Here is an 18,084-nt window from a genome sequence, read left to right on the forward strand (position 1 = left end):
AATGAGAGATCTCAATCTCCCCCTCCGCGCACATAACTACCCCTCCCCCCTCATCACCTATTTACTCCCCATCCCCGCTCCCAATCAGCTTACCCCGCGCCTACCCACCTACCCCCGCACCCAAGCTGCCCCCCTCTCGCCAAGCTTCCCCATCTTATCTACCTACCCCCACCACCAACGAACATTCTCAAATTAATAAGTACGTCTGCTTTTTTCGAAACGCTTTAGTTCTGTTAGGCATGTCATTCTTTTCCTTGGTTTAGGCAGAACACCGGCTCTTTCTCCGACATTTCTTATATAGAGATTATATTGTAGGACTCTTCAAGTCATATTCTACCGGCTACGTTTTTTATGAAAATTTTCCCTTGACCGTTTTGACTTTTCTATCGACTTTTACGCCCTTGACTTTTTCGTTTTGCATGATTTAAATATCTTTATCATTTACAAGTGTGAGCAGCTGAATTCAAATGGCGGCAGTTCACTACTAAAAGTCAAATGAAAAGTGCGCCAAAATGGAGTATTTTTTATTAGTGGTTATAGTGGTATATAATAACCTTTGATGACGCAACTGAAGCAGGCTGCAATAGATTTGAGCTCCCAATAGTAGTTCGCGAGCAACTCTTGAAGTTAGTCGGTTATGTTTAATTTGGGGGTAGGGTGTGAACCCTACCCCCAAATTTGAAGTGTAATGAGGGGCCATGATTTTCCGGCGGGTCTAGAATGGGAAAACATCTTGTTTGAAATCCTAGCGTTACATGGATAATCGACCTTGTCAAATCGAAAAATTTTAATATTGCAGTAATTTCAGTCCATTCTTTGTTGCAACCAATGTATTTAAAAACACCTCTTTGTTTAAGGGCCCAGCAGTGACGTAACCAGCACAGCCATGGAATCTATGCCTCTCGTAGGACGAGCAAGAGCTAATTATGGTTTACAGTCAGGTAATATATCGATTGTAAACGAATTTGATTCTCAATTTATTTAGACCACCTCAGAGATATCGCCGTCTTCTTAGACGGGTAAAAAGGAGAACTTCTATTTTACTTCCGAACTTTGGTATTTTCCTAACGTTTTCATTGATTTCATAACATTTTGGTGAGTGAACTTGTCAATTTGCTTTGTTTAATTTATTTTTAATTTAGCTTTCTGTAGACTCATTCATGATTGACCTTTAGTTCCCTGATGGATAAGAGTTACCTAATGTTTCAACAGAATTCCAATTTCATATTGTAACAATCTCAAAATTTCTAGAAACTTCACATTTGAATCGCAATTAACTGTAGATCCAATTTGCTGACCTACCGGCTTTGCGGAAGAAGATTTTTCTTACCACCAACTTTTCGTTTGATCGTTTTTTTGTCTGACCCATTTGACTTTTCGCCGACGGCGTCCTGAAAAACGAGAAACAGGTAAACCCTGGAGGGCATGAAGTTCTCTTAGAGCCTTACGGCTTACTAGTCTATAAGTATGCAATTCACCGAAACAGACGTAAATTCATGCATTCAAAGGGAGTTTGACCCCCCCCCCCCCACTTCACCTCATGCCTGCGCATTGTTGGACCCGTAACCCAGCGTGGTCGACCCCCCCCCCCTCTGCGCTTCCTTCCGCACCTCCGTGTCCCCCCTGGACGCTCACACCACGTCCATTCAATTAAGCAGAATCTAGCCTCCCTAAACCGTAGTTAGTTACTATCGAAGCCAACCGCTCGCCAGACGTTTGAGAGAAATTCGCATTACGTTAGTCGGTTATGTTAGCGCTTTTGTTCGAGAACATTCGAACATTTTTTCGCTCTCTATTGACCTTTTCACGAGTGAATTCTTGATTTTTAATTGATCTGAATTGAATTACCCCGCTTTTCGATAGAGAGGGCAAGTTGTCCGACGTTAGCCGGCTTATGTTTAATAGCCGCCGTCAGCCTCTCAAAGGCTATTTTTTTGTGTGATCTTTCTTTTCCAGTTCAAAGAATTTGAATTGTATTGGGGCGCTGTTTTACGACTCAAAGAGGAGTATTGGTGGAGCGTCTTTTTTCGTTCGATAATTTTGTTAGAGTGCATTTGAAACAGGAAAATAATTGCGTGAAAACAAAATGTTTAGATCAAACTGCTGAAGAGCAGTTTTTTTATCACGTGCGGCATTTTCAAAGCAGTTTTTCAGTTTAAACTCCAATTTTTCTGTCAGAGATTTTTGTATCGTTTACTTCGAATTAGTAATAGTGCGTTTGAAAGCTTTTTGACCATCTCGATAGAAATATGATGTTTTAGAAATAATTTTGAGCTATTTTTACAGTTTTGACGTGCACGCTTTTTTAAGCGGTTTTTGTGTTCTTATTTTTTTTGCATTTTAGGAGTTGTATGGTTAATATTTGCTGTTCAAGTAGTTTTGGTTGGCTTTCGATGAATGATTGATTTTGTGTTGTTTTAAAGAAAATTGAGTTATTTTAAGAAAAGCTTGGCCAATTTTCTGTTTTAAAAGGTTTTTTTGCTCATTTTAAGCTTCTCGCTATAGTTTTGCTTGTTAAATAATTAGTTTGGAGCTATTTTATAAGTTTTGATCCTAAAAGGTGAGATTGAAAGTCAGAGAGGGTACTTTTTAATGAGATAAATACACATTTTTTTCGGAATTTTTTGTTTTCTTTACTTTTTTGTTGATTAATGAGTGTATACCAGGTGTTGGAAGGGTAAGTACCCGAACGTAAGTAATAAGTTTCGTTTGCCAAGTAATTAATTGCTCTTGAACGCAGTACATAGCAATTATTGTAAACGTGTGTGTCTTTTTTATGCAAATTTTTCGCTTGACAATTTTGCGCTTTTCTTCTAGAACATTCTTTGACTTCTCAAGTGACTTTTTCACGCTTTCGTTCATCATTTTTTAGTGATCTCTAGTGCTCCGCAGTAAAGCTTGTTGCGAATATAAAATCGGTTGCAGCATAGGAAAATTAAGTGACGCGTAGCGCAGTGGTAAGTGCGGGTGGGCATGGATCGTGAGGTCAGTGGTTGGAATCCCGATGATGTCGAGGTTTTTTTGCACCCATAAAGAAAAAGCCCATCTATACTAAAGATCTTGAATTAAAGTGCCTCGCCTGTCTTTCAAGAGCAATTCTTCCGACATTTGCCAGTTTATGTTTTATTTTGTGGATAGTTGTTATGTCAAAATTTTTTTTACATTGTCCTTCATGTCTGTTTCCTTTCCTCGGTTTGCTTTATCGGATCTATTTTGCCATTTTTTTTCACTGGCAGACGTTTACTGAATGAGAACTAACTGTGTCGACAGAATTTTTCCAGTAGTTGTTTGGGAGCCACAATTAGCAATAATTTTTTTGTCGTATTCTTTATCAGTATTTGTTGTCAGTTACTTTCAAATTAGCATATTCAATTAGGATTTTTATAACGTTAGTTAAGGTAGTCATTTTTAAAAACTTCGAGTCATAGTTCCGCTATGTTTTAGTAGATCTGCTCACACATTTTCATTAAATTTGAGGTCAAATTGGAGTGTAGATTTTGATCATGCCGGAACAAGATGTGTAGCGAAAAAGCGATTGGCTTTGTGGCGTAAATTTGTTTTTGCTCAAATTTTAAAGTAGATTGAGAAAAAAGGTGTTTGAACAAAAATTTGGTTTCTCGCTCGTGGTTTTTCACATGCGGCAATTTTTGAGGTTGATTGGTACTGTTTTTTCGATTTTTTGATCGGTTTTTTCTAAATCGTTTTGCAATCGATTAATAGTTAGTCCATTCGGGGTCTAGTTTTTTGTCAATGAAAATTCTTTGAATTGTTGGTCAGGAATTGTCCTGCTATGTTTTTTTGTCGTCAAAATTTTTGTTACGACCGTCACAACCACTTCAAATCTGCTTTCTGTTCATTCGTTCATCCAATTTTAACTGAATTGCGTGCGTTACGTCATTTTCCACTCTTAGTGGAGCTAGTTTTTTGTTCATTCGCGGGATTAAGTTTTTGGTCACACAAGACTTAACTCACTCTCAAAAATGACTTCCTCACTCTGAAATTGACTTTTTGAAATTTAATTCAAAAAGATAAGCTCAAGTAAGTGTGTTTGTGTGTGTGTCACTCTAATTGAAGGTCATTTAAGAGCAGCTAATGGAAGCAATCAGTTATACAGATGCATAATCAAAATATAACATCTCAGCATTAAATGAAAATTTTCTTTTTTCGTCCCTCTTACTGTTTTCTGAGATTTCAGATCTACAAAGCTATTGCGGCTATTTTCTGGCAATCGGACATCTATTTTTTCCATTTTTCCTGCTCTTTCTTGTTTCTTTCTTTCTTAAAATTGCCGTCATCAGTGTCTCAAAAGTTATAATTTAGATTTAAAAAGTTAAAGAAATGGACACTTGAATGTTCACTCTACTTGTCTGTACGAAAAGGATACTGTCTTTCTCTGATAACATCATTTAATGCCCTTGAGAACCACTGTTTTCCTGCTTTTACCATCCTCATTTGGCTGAAGCAGGCTGCGCAATTCGTTCGAAATTTGAGATATCAACCAGTTATTTTCATCAATACATTGGAAAAGTAGCTCACATTTATACAGATGGCCTCGTACTTGCATTAGAATGATCTCAAATTTGTCAATTTTTCTTTTTTAAAGTCGCTAATTCTCCAGATTAACTCGCTCAAATGGCTGTTTATTATTTAATTGTTTCTCATCTTGTCTCCATGAACCGTCGACATTACTCCCATATGCACCCCTTTTTCTGGATTTTTGAAGTTTTTGATTGGTTCACTTCGGGATGGAAATATCTTAGAGTTTGTACGCGGCGAAGCAATTGAAGTAGATCATTCTGTTTGGCCTCACACATTCATTACTAATTTCACACTAATCATAACAGAACATTTTTATAGAATAATAATAATAATAATAATAATATTGAATTCAAGCCAACATGGTTACAACCAGCTTGGTAGTCCCCAGATTAGGGGAGAAATCAAGTTTCAATAAATTAAAATTTCTCGAAACCTTTTCATCCTGAGGGGTAACTTTTATATTTGAATCTTTTCAATGCCTCCCCTTCCAAAAAGTTCTTCACTTCTCTTCGAAACTGACATGGATTTTTGTGTGGTGAATAGTTAGCAAAACTGTTAAGTTGAGACAAAGAATTATTGAATCGGGCTACTCTATTGAAGTAATTATCTTCAGAACGTTTCCGAAATGTTTTTCTCGCTTCAATAAAAAATTTTTCACTTGATCTGGTCTTTGGACAACCAAAAGTTATTTACCAGTGGTCTGACTTATTCATAGAAGTTAAGCCCACTGAAATCTTGTTTAGCAGAATTAGGTTGTTAAGAACTAGGAAATAACAGACTGGCAATAGGCGATTTCGAATTAGGCTCTCAACGTATTCTTTGTCACCCAGAACAGAAGGGCAAGTTATCCATTTTAAACATGATCTCTGCAGTCTTTCCAAGCGTTGAAGATACTTTGGTCCTGGGTTCCAGACATTTGACGCAAAAAAGACCGCAGAGAATTATATGTTTTCACCAACGTGCATTTGACAGTTTCTTTTGTGATGCGGGGTATAACTCTTTTTAAATGATTCAATTTTTGAAAACCTTTCTTTACCGCCTTTTCGAGGTGACAATTTCAAGTCATGCTGGCCGTAAAAATTAATCCGAGATCTTTAATTTGTTTTTCGTTTTTGATGGCAATTCCTTTTGCAAATAACTCTGTAGACGAATTATATGTATATATGTATGAGAACTCGAGAATGCTGAATTTGTCAAAATTGAAATTTAGTTTGTTTGAACCAGACCGTTCGATAGCTCTATTTATATCAAACTGAAGTTCTTCACGTTCTGAAATCTGTCCTATTATTTTCGTATCATCGGCATAAAGGAATGTTTTATTATTAAGTTGATCAGGTAGATCATTTATGTACACGGAGAACAAAAACACAGCAAATATTGATCCCTGGGGACCCCCGCTTGAGATTTTTGAGAAAGTCGAGTAACTGTCTGCAATTTTTGCTCTCTGCTGTCGATCAACCAGATATGAAGCGAAAAATTTCAAAAACTTTTCATCAAACCCAAAACGAGCGAGCTTTTGAAGCACAATATTAAAATTAATCGTATCAAAAGGTTTAGCAATGTCCAAGTAAACTGTTATCGGGGATGAACTTTCGTCTAAAGCTTGATATAAGTTATCACAGTATAGTAACAATTGGGTTACTGTTGAATGTTTTTGCCGAAAACCATGTTGAGCAGTGCAACGCTTCCTTTCGAATGTCTTCTTAATTTGTTTGTAAACTATTCTTTCAAAAACTATTGAAATTGCACAGAGCATTGCGATTGGTCTGTAGTTTTTAATTTCCGTTTTGCTACCATTTTTGTGATGAGGACGCACGTGTATGTTTTTCCAGACTTTGGGAAATTGGCAAGCGTTAATAATGCAGCTAAATATATACAAGATACTATTTATAACGTACGGCGCTGAGGCTTTCAGGAGTGATGGTGTTATTTGATCATAAGAGTTGGCACCCGATTTAATTTGTGATATTTCGTCTAGCACATCTTTTGCGTTGAATGTGATATCGTCTAGAAAAATCTCTGGTTGAGCTGTTTCAGGCACATAAGTGTCAGAATTATCTTTGATAAATACTGAAGAAAAATGCTCGTTGAAACTTTCCGCAATTTGCTGAGAACCCATTATATCCTGGCCTCTATATTTCATTTTCTCGGGGAAAGTTTGTTCTTGGTTTAGTCTTCGCAAAAATTTGTATGCATCGTTGTTTGTTGTAATATAGAAACCCTCGATAAAATTTTGTTTGTCCTTAAGCAAGGATAAATTTAACTCCACCTCTAAATTTCTAATTTCCTCTGATCTTTTGTTTGTTTCCCTTTGCGTCTTCAGCTTGTTTTCTATGTGTACACTATGGGAAGACATATAAGATGGTGCGTCAAGTCGGCGTTTTGTTATCCGAGGTATTGACTTTTCACAAGCATTATAGAAGCATTATAAAAGCAATGTAGCAAGTCATTGGGACATCTGTTCGACATTGTGGGGATTTCAAAATGAGAGATGAATAACTGCCAATCTGCCTTATTGATGTTGAGTTTTTGGAAGAGAGGCTTTTGTTCTTTTCTTGTGAGTCTGACAGAAATTTCTTGTATGAACAATTTGTGATCTGAGAAGGAATTAGCCTCAACCACTAGATGACATTGCTCCAGATTATTGCATAAAAAGATGTCGGGACAACAGCTGGAGTTGAGGATTGAGCAAAGGTTCAGAGCATCTATTTCTTTTATGAAAGTTTTTTCATATTCATTACTACTAGAAAGTGTATTCCAGTCAGCATGTGAAAAATTTACATCACCGTGCATAATTATCAATTTTTCTGAGTACTGGAGTCGAAAAGCGACTCCACTTTAAATAATACTATACCTATTGAACTTCGTAAATCTGTATCAGAAACCCGGTATTTGCTGTTTTGTGGAGGGTTATACAAGGTGATGATTATTAATACAATGTCATTCAGGAAATAAACAGAACATGACAAAAAATCAAAGTCTGTTTCAATTTCTGCTGCTTGATTGAAACAAACTTTTGTTTTGTGAGCAATAAGAGTACCACCGTGAATTCCAACTTTTCTATTTTTTCTGGACTGCACGAAATATTGCCGGTTTTGGAAAATTTCTGAATTTCTTACTTCATCTGTAAGCCATGTTTCAGTTAAGCAAAGTATGTCAATATTATGTTCCCTTAGTAAAATATCGAGATTCATCCTGCGATCAATTGTTAAAATTGACCGGCAGTTCAATAAACTTATCTTCAGTACTTGTTTTTCCTCTAGTCATGAACGTGAAGTTGTTTGTTGACCTATCTTCTGACATGTTTCTTCTACTGATAGAGTTATGTCTACGAGCTGGTTTTCGACGAACAACGCTCCTGATCTAATTTTGATTTCGGATCGGTTAATTTTCAGTTTTTGAGCAAGTTTGAAACGATAGTCAAGTAGCTTCTTTTCTTTCTCCCAATCATCTTTGGATAAGAAAGCTTTCGCAAAATTGTTTTGAGCCTTCAATTTTTGATTCGACATCAGGAGCAGTCGATAGTTCCAAAGATTAGTCAACTTTACTACAAGTGGACGTGTTCTTTGTGCTGCTTCATCAAACTTCCCCAGCCGGAAAACATCTTCAACCATGATTTTGTCAATTCCACAAGACTGTGCAATCTCTTCTACTTTTTTCTTGTCGTAGCTGATCATCTCTACAAAAGAAATTGTTACCGTACCATCTTTGGGTTTCTCAGCAACTCCAAAAAGAATCAATTTGTTTAGGTTTTGACTTTTTTGAATTTGATTTTTGTCACTTGGTGTTTTTGAAGAGAGCTAGTTATCTGTTTCGGAAATTTTTGAATTCATATTTGTGTGAACATTTCTTATGCAATCGCGAATTTCAGTTTTGAATGATTCTATTTCAAATTTCAAGTTGCTTTTAATATCCTCAGTTTTTTGAGATAGTTCGTCTTTAATGTTTGACTGATCTTAGGGAATCACGACTTGATTTCGACAATGTATACATGCCCAAAAACATCCATTAATGTTCCCCAGTGTCCTAAAATTTTCCTCTGAGAGGTCTGTGCAGTTAACATGGAACCATTTGAGACACTTGAAGCATTGTATGCTAAATGCAGTACAATTGTTACTACATATACCGCATGGAAAATCTTCAGAAGACGCTTGTTTTATTTTAGAGCCTTTTTTGTGAGGCATGTTTTTTAAACTGCCCAGTGGCACCTCATGGAACCTGGGGACAGCTTAAAACTACTTCTTTTTAGGGTGAAGTACGGATCATAAAATTTGGTATGTAGTTCGTGGTCGAGGAAAAGCTTTTCTTTTATTTGGTTTTTGTCTTTTATTAAAGTATGTTTTCGTCAATTTCAACATGGCGACCATTGCTTCCAATTTTGTCAATTGATTCTTTTTTCATTCAGGAGCCAATTAATGTTTATCGTATGTTTCAAAAGTTACAATCGAACAAGGTCTCCAAGAGAGGTCGAACAAGGTCTCCAAATCAGTGTACATTGATTTATTGTCACAATAATAATAATAATGTATTCAAGCAAACATAGTTACAGCTAGCTTGTAGTCCCCAGATTAGGGGAAATCAAGTTTCAATCTTTAAAATTTCTCGAAAACTTTCCATCCTGAAGGATAAGTTTTATATTTGAATCTGTTCACTGCTTCCCCTTCCAAAAAGGTTTTCACTTCTCTTCGAAACTGACATGGATTTTGCCAAAATAGAGAAACAATGAAAACTTGTCTAGATTTAATAGCGCAATGTTTCAAGCCAAGTTTCGGTCCTCTGATATTCTTAGCAACTTCTAAACTTGCATTGGTGCTATCTCATCGTGCACTTTTGTTGTCAAATGAGAGCGCCAATTTGTGATTTTGAGGACATATGCGAAGTTGAAAAAGGATTCGAAGTTGTGATAAAACCCAATTATTTTCCATACAGTTTTGCGAATATTTACTTAATTTCATTCAGGACAAGTGGTTTCGTAATCTCAGTAATCGACATGTTAGAGACGCTTACTTTGTGAACATAAGGCAACTCTCTATATCGAGACCCTAGGAGGCTTCCTCCTACGGCTTAAATATAAAGCGGGGTCTTTGTTTCCTTTTAAATTATTTTCTAAGTGTTTTGGTTTGTAATCATTCGGTATTCTGCTAAGATGAGGAATTTCCACAAGTTTCGAGGAGGGCAAATAGCACTGAGTTTTAAAAGAATTAATTTGACCAATGAATCGTGCGATGCATCTCTGTGCATCTACTTTGTCAAATCAGAATTGAGTTCATTCTATCTAATAGTTGGGAAATTTTGTCTAGTTTTGTTTTAGTCTGAATGTTCATACCAGATACTGAGGCTGTCTAGAAAATCCTTTAGCATGGGTTGGAGAACCCATTATGTGACGAGTTAGAAAACGTGTTTGAGTTACATCAGGTTCTTCAGTTAAGAAATGCTCAAGTTCGTTGCTTTCTTGTTTCATCATGTATGCAAGTTTTGCCTGGAATCAATTTCAATGGTTTGGATCGGTGGCCATTTGTTGCTCCATTTCGGCTTTCCGTATATGTGTGGGGGCATCTGGAACCCAATGATTAGAGTTCAGCTAGTTATATCAGCACTTGTAGTGTCGATTATTCAACGTTGCCCTCAGTTTTAGAGTGGTGTCCATTATTTGCAGTGTAGTGGAGATTGTTAGCAGTCAGATTCGAGGAAAATTGGTGTTTTTGTAGTGAACGGAATTAATGGTTGTGGCTCCGTAGTGTCTTTTCTTGGTTAGATTTGTGTTCAGAGGGAATTGACCAATGGGAATCGACCGATTGATTGGCCAAAATTGAGGTAGATTGATGGGAAGGAGGGTTATTAATCAATGATTTCCATTTCGTTTGAATAATTAGCACATTTTACTTGCTGCTATCGGTCATGCAATATCTCTCAAGGAGGTGAGTTAGGCAATAGTTGAATTAGTTTTTTTGTAGCTGAGATTTATAGAAAACGTGTGTTTCGTTATTTTTCTCAGGCCTTTTATCATTAGATCAACTGTTTGGACTGTTGTTTCTCAGATTGTTTTTGTTTGGCTCGACACCTGCTGCGTATCAGTTAAGCTGATATTTTCTCAATCAATCGAATGGATGGTATGATAAAAAAGTATGTGGGTTTTAAGAAGAACCGCGGAGAGTTTCAATTTTTGTTGGAACAAACGAGAGGAGGGCTTTGGTAATTTCAATCGGCTTTCCAAGGAAAAATATTTTCGGAGTGCGTTTGTGAATTTTAGATGGAAAGCAGTGCATTAGGTAGATGGCACAGATATAAGTAATTCGAAACATTTGAGGCTAAAGTTGGTAATTGAGGGGGCGGTGGAGGGGGATAGTTATTCGCCCAATTTTCCACTTAAAATTTAAAATGAGGAAATAGTTGCTCTTAGTGATAACGTTTATAATAAGCTGAATAAGGTAAGTAGTATGTTCCAATTATGAAACTTTTTAGCAATTTGTCTGATGATGAGCACACTCGCGCATAAATGTTGAACTGTACACATATCATGGCTTAGGTGATTCAGTGGGCGGGACATATAGTTTGAAGGGAATATTGAATAGGAGCGTGATGGTTGAAGAGTTAGAGTTTTCTAGAAGAGAAGATGATACGGTTTGTCCACTCAAAAACTGTTGCTGTAGAAAATTTGTTTTTGATCTATGGAAGTTGCAAGACATCATTAGCTTTTGTTAATGTCATTGGAACACCTCGATGCTATCGAGCGGGGGCCGAAGTAAATTGGAACAAACGTTAGGTTTTTATATAAGGATTCAATCGTGCTCTGTCTAACCCAACCTTTGTAGACATTCTGTTTTGACTATCTGAAAGCCTGTCGCTGGTAAGTTTTTAACTCTTTCGTAATAGGAGTACGTAAAGGCGTTGTAAAGAATTTTGAAAAAAAAAAACGGTAAGAAAATAGAAATGTTTTCAAAATCTGGCGATGGTTCTTGACACCCCTTTATGTTTGCTTCATATGCTGTTGTGAATGCGGGAAAAAGTTTTTTCGCAAGTGATTTGGAACACGGTATGGTATTGTTTGATGAATCCTTTGCCTTTGTGATTGCAGAAGTTTCTGTGGAGCACACCGTCAGAGATAACGAGTCTAGGATACCGTTTCCGGTACTTTTTCAGAACTGTTGGAAGATATTGGCCAGTTGTCGGCGCCGTTTCGTGTCGGGGGATAACTCTCTTGATGTCGGATCCTTTTTTGGGCTTGTAGGTTTAATGGCAAATGTGTGTTTTTTATCGAAGTTGCCCTTTACATTCTGTTCATGCATTACTTGGAGTTGCGCCGTTTTATTTGTAGATTAAGAACTTTTTCCTTGATTTCTAGTTTTTCTTTTTGTTTGCTGTTTGAAAGAGGTTGTCTTTCTTGGTATTATTTTCGGACGTGCAGGCGTGTTATTTTTTTGTCGGCAGCGGTGTAGATTTAGACTTCATTGATTGGTACCTTGAGTTGATGCGGAGCGTTAGTTTCTCCTTTGGGTTGTTTTTTTATCTTGGAAAAGTAATCTGCTGAATGGTTTGCTTTTCCTGGCATATGTCCTATTATGATGTCAAAAGCTCAAGTCTCCGTCCGTCAGATTCGTTCCTGGTTTTTCACATCCCCTGAGGATGTTTGTAAACATATCGAGGGAAAATGTACGACCAGGAAATTTATTTACATGAACTGACGTCTTCAGTTGATTCGGTTTGAAATTACATGAACCAAAAAATACATGTTCCAAGGTAAATCTTCAGTTGTTTCATTTACTGTTTTAATAGTATTCTATAATAGCGTGCGAAACCGGCAGCATAAGGCAATGCGTCGGCCATAGTGACATGCCGTTCATTGGTAATCGGCAGCCTTAGTGATATTCTGGAGGGTGATTGTAGATCCTGTGTAAGTTTTTGCAACTTAATTATGTTTTTCTTGCTGGTGTCGAACTTTTTTTTCTTAAGTAATTGATTGAAGGGAAGCCCTTTTTCTCCCAGCTTTGGAATGAAAGCTTTATAAAATTTGAAAAAATTGATTATTCGTTTTGGTTCGCTTGACGTTCCGAGTGATCATTTTAAATGTTTTGAGGAAAATATCTTTTTTAATCCGTCTAAAGAACTCTGAAGTGAGCGTATTTCCCAAGAACTTAATTTTCCTCGGGCTATTGGCGCATTTCTGTAGCTGGATTGTTTCTGATTACCTAATACACCTAAAGAGTTCTGATTGTTTTTCGGCATATCCTCGATGTCAAGATTTCTTACTTGAATGTCATGGACGTATTGAAAACTTGTCGGCCGTGATTACGGGGTCGAGTTTTTGTCGAACGAGTGGGCTGACTGCACTGACACCTCTGTTCAGTCCCTGTGAAAGTCGTTTAAATGCATCTGTTCGCGGTGCAAAATTGAAAGCCATCAGTTGACCTGATTGCTGATCGGCCAGATTGCAGGAAGTAGTATCCTTGTACTTCCGTCCGTTTTGAGTTTTTGCGGCAGGGTGGCTTCCTGCGTCAACCAGAGTTGCTATTGGTAAGTTTTTGTTGTAGTCATATCATATTAGATGGTTGTTTTTGTACAATTCTACCAGTTTTCGCAGTTCGCCGGATGATTTTTGTTCCGCAAAATTTGGCGATGAATAACTACTGAATGGCAGTGTTATGATCACGGCATCTTTTTTAAGGCAATTTTTACTGGAAAATTGTCCTCAGGATGGATAGAGACTTTGACTTTTTTAGGTATACTGGTTTTAGTATACGGACTTGAGTTTTTTTAGAATTTGGAATTGTAACCAGTGTCAAAGTCATGCCATTTAAGGATATCTTTAAATTTCAATAAGAATTCCTCTGGTTTTCCTTTTTCATTGTTAAGCTAAGCTAAACGTCAGCTAAAGGCTGCCATACAAAAATAGTTTTTGGTCTTCTGATCTATGTAGTGGGCGAATGGGTTCGTCATGATTGCGTTCTTGTCCTGAGAGTTTAGTTGGGTGATTGTTTGTCTCTGAGGTTGATGACCGGTATTTGGCGGTGTTATCAATTGAAAGCTGATTTATTTTGTCCTTCGTTACTTTTTGTAGTTCGAAATCTTTTGTTCTTTTTGATGCGTTATTGCTAACTAGCTTTTTGGCTCTAATGTGATAAGGTAGCGAGCTTGTTCAGGTGCGATTATTGTGAAGTTGACAGATAGGATATTGGGTTCGATTTTGATTGACCTCTGTTGTGTTGATAAGAATTAGTTGAATTAGTTTGCCTTAGTATTTCATCTAGTGTGCTTGTGAAAAGGTTTTTGTCCGTTCGAATTTGGTTGTAAGTTCTACTGATCTAATCTTCTGATGTGTTTCAAATGTTTGAAAGGGCTTGAGCTCAGTTACTTTGTTCGCCATGATTGATTAAAATTCGACTTTTTTTCAGATAAGTTTTCAGCTTACTATTGAATCGCTTTGATGCCTTTGAACCCGCCGTCTGCATCACGTTCAACTGGAATGTAACGTAAGCAAAATATAAATCGCGGTTGTGGGTAAAGATTGTTGTTTCGTATTTGTCGAGTAAGGGAAATCAACTAATTTCAAACAGTTTCTCGAACTTCATTTAGTCTTCTAAGAGCTCGATGTGACTGATTTTGAGGGTTACTCTGCTCATGGATAAAATTTGGGTCTGGTGCAATAAAGCTTTTGAAACGGTTAGGTGCGGCGTGCCTGTATGGGTTTCTCTGTTAGATGATTAATATTTGTTGAAATGTTTTTGTGACAGCGCTTCTAAATGCTTCAGTGTCAGTTGTTGGTTTTTGTAATTGTGCAGAATTGAATAAGAGTTAGGAGAACGTTTTTATAGTTTTATGTATAATACAAAGTATTTTGTGGAAAACATGCAGTTCTTTTAGTTATTTGGTTGTTGGTTGAAAGGCGTTCTAGCGTCGTGATAAAGTAGTTGCCTCTGAGTGCAATCGCGTTTGATGTGCTGGTTGCTTACACGTGTCCTGCAATAGATCTGCATCGAGAGGCGGAAAGCTGTCGCTGGGTATATTGATGGCTTTGGTTATTGTTTCTCCCTGTATTTTTTAACTCTTCTTCTTCATAGATGGAAGGGATGTTTCTGGTAACTTGAAAAGCTGCTGTTTTCACAGGGTAGTAAATTGGAATTATTAAAAGGTTACTTAAATTTGTTTTGATTGTTTTTCGCCCATCTTGGTGACGTTATTGGTGAAACTGATGCGTGGGTCTTGGTTTCTCTTTTACGATTCGCTCTTAATTGTTGCGGAATATCGGCCTATCCACAGCTTGCTTGTCGTGTAGCAATTTTTCTGCATCTACGCCGTGTTTGGTGACATATGGTCCCCGGGTTGGGGGGGGGGGGCTAGAGGGGCATTAAGAACATTGGGGAAAGGGTCAAGGGAGGCGGGTTTTAATGTGCAGTGTAGTCGTCTTGGACTGGTGGAATGTTATCCCGTCTGTTAGCTACGTTAATTAGTCTTCCCAATCGCTTTTAGGTCCGTGGGACTCTTAGTGCAGTTAAAAATGTGAATTACGTCATGCGGTGCTCCTTCACATTTAGGACAGCGGTTATCACCATTTCTGTATTTCTGTAGATGCAATTCAATTAAGAGGTCAGCGGGGATTAGATTCCAGATCTGAGTTGTAACAATCGGGTATGTGCACTTCGTGGCAATGTTTCTACTTCCTCTGCTATCTTTCGTGAAGATTTGCTTGCTGTCTTTGTTCAGCTGAGTATGGACCATGTGTCGTCGAATGCTTTTGAGGGCATTTTTGTTTTATCATTTATTGATTTATTGATTTATCATTTAGCGTCGGTCTCTTGGGACGAAAACTGCTGGTAGAGATTGTTTCGTGGTGGACGCGGTGCCTCTGATAGCTGGCGGCCAGAAGTTTCTTCGCTACCATTTCTGTGTGAATTTTAACAGGCACCATTGCACGCTCTTTGTGTAGGCCATTGATGTCTGGCACTTTTACACAGTCAGTAATTGTGCGAAGAGCAATGTTTTATTGTGTGCCAACCGAACGTAGTACGATTGGGCGTTTCCGTTGAAGTTTAGATGTATTATCGGAATTGCTGGTGATGATCCCTGGGAATCCTAGCAACTGCTGTGCGGGTTCTCAAAAGGCCTTCGAATTGGTCCGAGTCATCGTTGGGTAGCTCGGCAAAACTTTTGATTGATTTGATGTGGGTATGGGACGGCCATTGCTGTTTGAGTTTTTTTTCTGTGTGAAAGGAATAGTTCTCGTGTGGGCCTTGTTTCATAAGCTTTGAAATTGACAAAGTTGGCAAGACTGGACGGTTTGTTTGTGTGAGGCTCTTATAGCTATGTTTTCTGTTTGGGCTTCTATAAACATAGGTATTTCACTTTGTGCGATTTTAATTTTTGGTAAGTTTGATTAGTTATGTTTGATATTGAATATTCCGTGCCTCTTGCTGGTCGGGGAATTATTTTTGACGTCGAGAAGTTGCAGCAGGGCAGCCAGAATTCGTTTGTTTTTGTGTGCAAAATTTCCCTGATTTAACGTCAATTTGTGGTTTTCGAGAGAATAATTTACTTTATTGCGAAGCTTAAAATTTAATAAATTTTTCAGTTTCTTTAGTTTTGCAGAATAGCTCTCCTGATCTCTGTCGCCATATGATCACCCCCCTATCGAGACCCTAGAAGATTCAAGTACAATTTTTGTTTCCTTTTTACAATTTTTTTTAGAGTTTAGGTTTGTAAGCTTCCGGTGTTCTGCTTGAATAAAGAAGTTCCACGAGTTCTGAGGAAGCCAAATATCACTGAGTTTTACAGGAACTAATTTAACAAATGAATAATGAACCGTGCGATGCATTTTTTTTATTTATACATCATTTATACATTTAATTGATGGGAAATTTTTTTCTAAGTTTTTTTAGTCTGAGCGTTCATGCTCCATTGACATGCTTTGCTTTCGAGGCTGCAAATAGACGCCAGTAGTAATTTTGTTGACTCCAGTAGTAATTTTGTTGACTCCAGTAGTAATTTTGTTGACTCCAGTAGTAATTTTGTTGACTCCAGTAGTGATTTTGTTGACTCAAGTACTAATTTTGTTGACTCCAGTAGTAATTTTAGGGTTCGTTCTGAGTACCTAACCATTATTAAGATTGGTTTCAGGGGAAATATTCAGCAAGCTTGCTTTGAATCCTGCAATTGGTATTGTCTTTTTCTTTTTACGTTCTTGATTTTCCCAGAATTATTCTTTGTTTGATTTTTCATCCACCTTTATTGGCTACTTGTGTAGGGCTTTAAAAGAGACATCACATAAGGATGAGCTGACAGAGCGCAACATATCTAAGGAAACTTATGTTGCTAACACTACGTTCGTTTTTGCTTTCAAAGTATTAAAATGATGGTCGATACTTTTATTGAATCGAATTTAAGTAGATGCTACTTTAAGTAAGCATTCTGTTTTTGCTAGGCCAACACTATCCGATATGTCCTGGCACTACTGATGCGAGAAACAGTAACGAGCAATCAACTAGTGCGATGGGAGTCTGTGACTCGGATGACGACAGTGATGAAGAGTACTACAACCAACTGGCCACAAAACTCATCCTCGGCAGAGGAAAGCCTCCACGACCACAGTTTTGAACAGAAAAGGAATGTTTGGACTTATAATACCTGATATTGTGTTGCTGATAAAAATGTGTGTGCGGGTTGACTGCAGCTGTGATGATTTGGGTCTGCTGTTTTGATTTTTTAAGCAGACCCACCGGATAGCAACAACATGGACAACGCAACTCAAAAATATCTTTACCGCTGATGTCTATGACTTCTGAACATCTTATTCACACAAGTATGCTATTCCTCAAGTATTTGCATTGCTTACTGGAACAGATCTAACGGAGTCTTTTTTTGCTTTTTGCGTCTTTGTTTTCTAAATTTTAATGACTCGGAGTTTCCATAGCAATGGCATCAGTTTGAAGCTCTAGGAATGTTAGAAATATTTGGTTTAACATGAACCTAATGTTTTTGATTGTAGAGCCAAAGAGCAATTTCTTCAAAGGATTTACTGAATTCAACTACAGTATGATGTTTTGGGATCTTTTATTGATATATTTATTTTTGCATTTTTGATTGTGGCGAATTATTTATGCATTTGCATATTGGCACTTAATAATTATACTAAATCATAGTATAATTTGTGATTAAATTTATGGCAACGCATTAGGGAAAGACTAATGATTTGTTGCTATCGTCTCAAGACAAAGGAATTTTTAAATTCATTTTGTTTCAGAACTATACACGCGTTTTTTTTGGAAAATGAGTTATTAAACAGCAACAAGACAGCTCGAGAGAGTTTGTGCGTTGTACAAAACTTATCAAGGCACCTTTTAGAAGTCAGCCAGAAACTAGCTTTTCATTCAACTAAAAAGTCAATTTTCTCACATTATTATAATGGCCACTCCCTGACATGCGGAAAAGACTCCGCAAGACAATTCACAAAATTATCTATTCCATATTACTAGTTCTATGTGCAGTTATTTTCTCGATTTATACAATAGCGTTCACTAAGTATTAACTTTGTGTCCTTCACTCATTAATTAATGT

At 37.3% G+C, this 18,084-nt stretch overlaps 1 protein-coding gene across 2 annotated transcripts in view; it reads left to right on the forward strand.

Annotated features, from left to right (window-relative positions):
• LOC142345397 (uncharacterized) overlaps positions 1–17,395 on the forward strand; it is a 31,511-nt gene extending 14,116 nt beyond the window's left edge. For both annotated transcript variants that reach the window (XM_075397442.1, XM_075397443.1), the window contains exons 4-5: positions 858–941; positions 16,952–17,395. In XM_075397442.1, the coding sequence (XP_075253557.1) occupies positions 858–941; positions 16,952–17,124 (257 nt within the window). In that variant the 3' untranslated portion in view covers positions 17,125–17,395. The remainder of the gene's footprint in view (positions 1–857; positions 942–16,951) is intronic.
• The last annotated feature ends 689 nt before the right edge of the window (positions 17,396–18,084 follow it).

This window comes from Convolutriloba macropyga, chromosome 9, assembly GCF_964194025.1.
Source record: "Convolutriloba macropyga chromosome 9, txConMacr16.3, whole genome shotgun sequence".
NCBI classification, from domain to species: Eukaryota; Metazoa; Xenacoelomorpha; order Acoela; family Convolutidae; genus Convolutriloba; species Convolutriloba macropyga.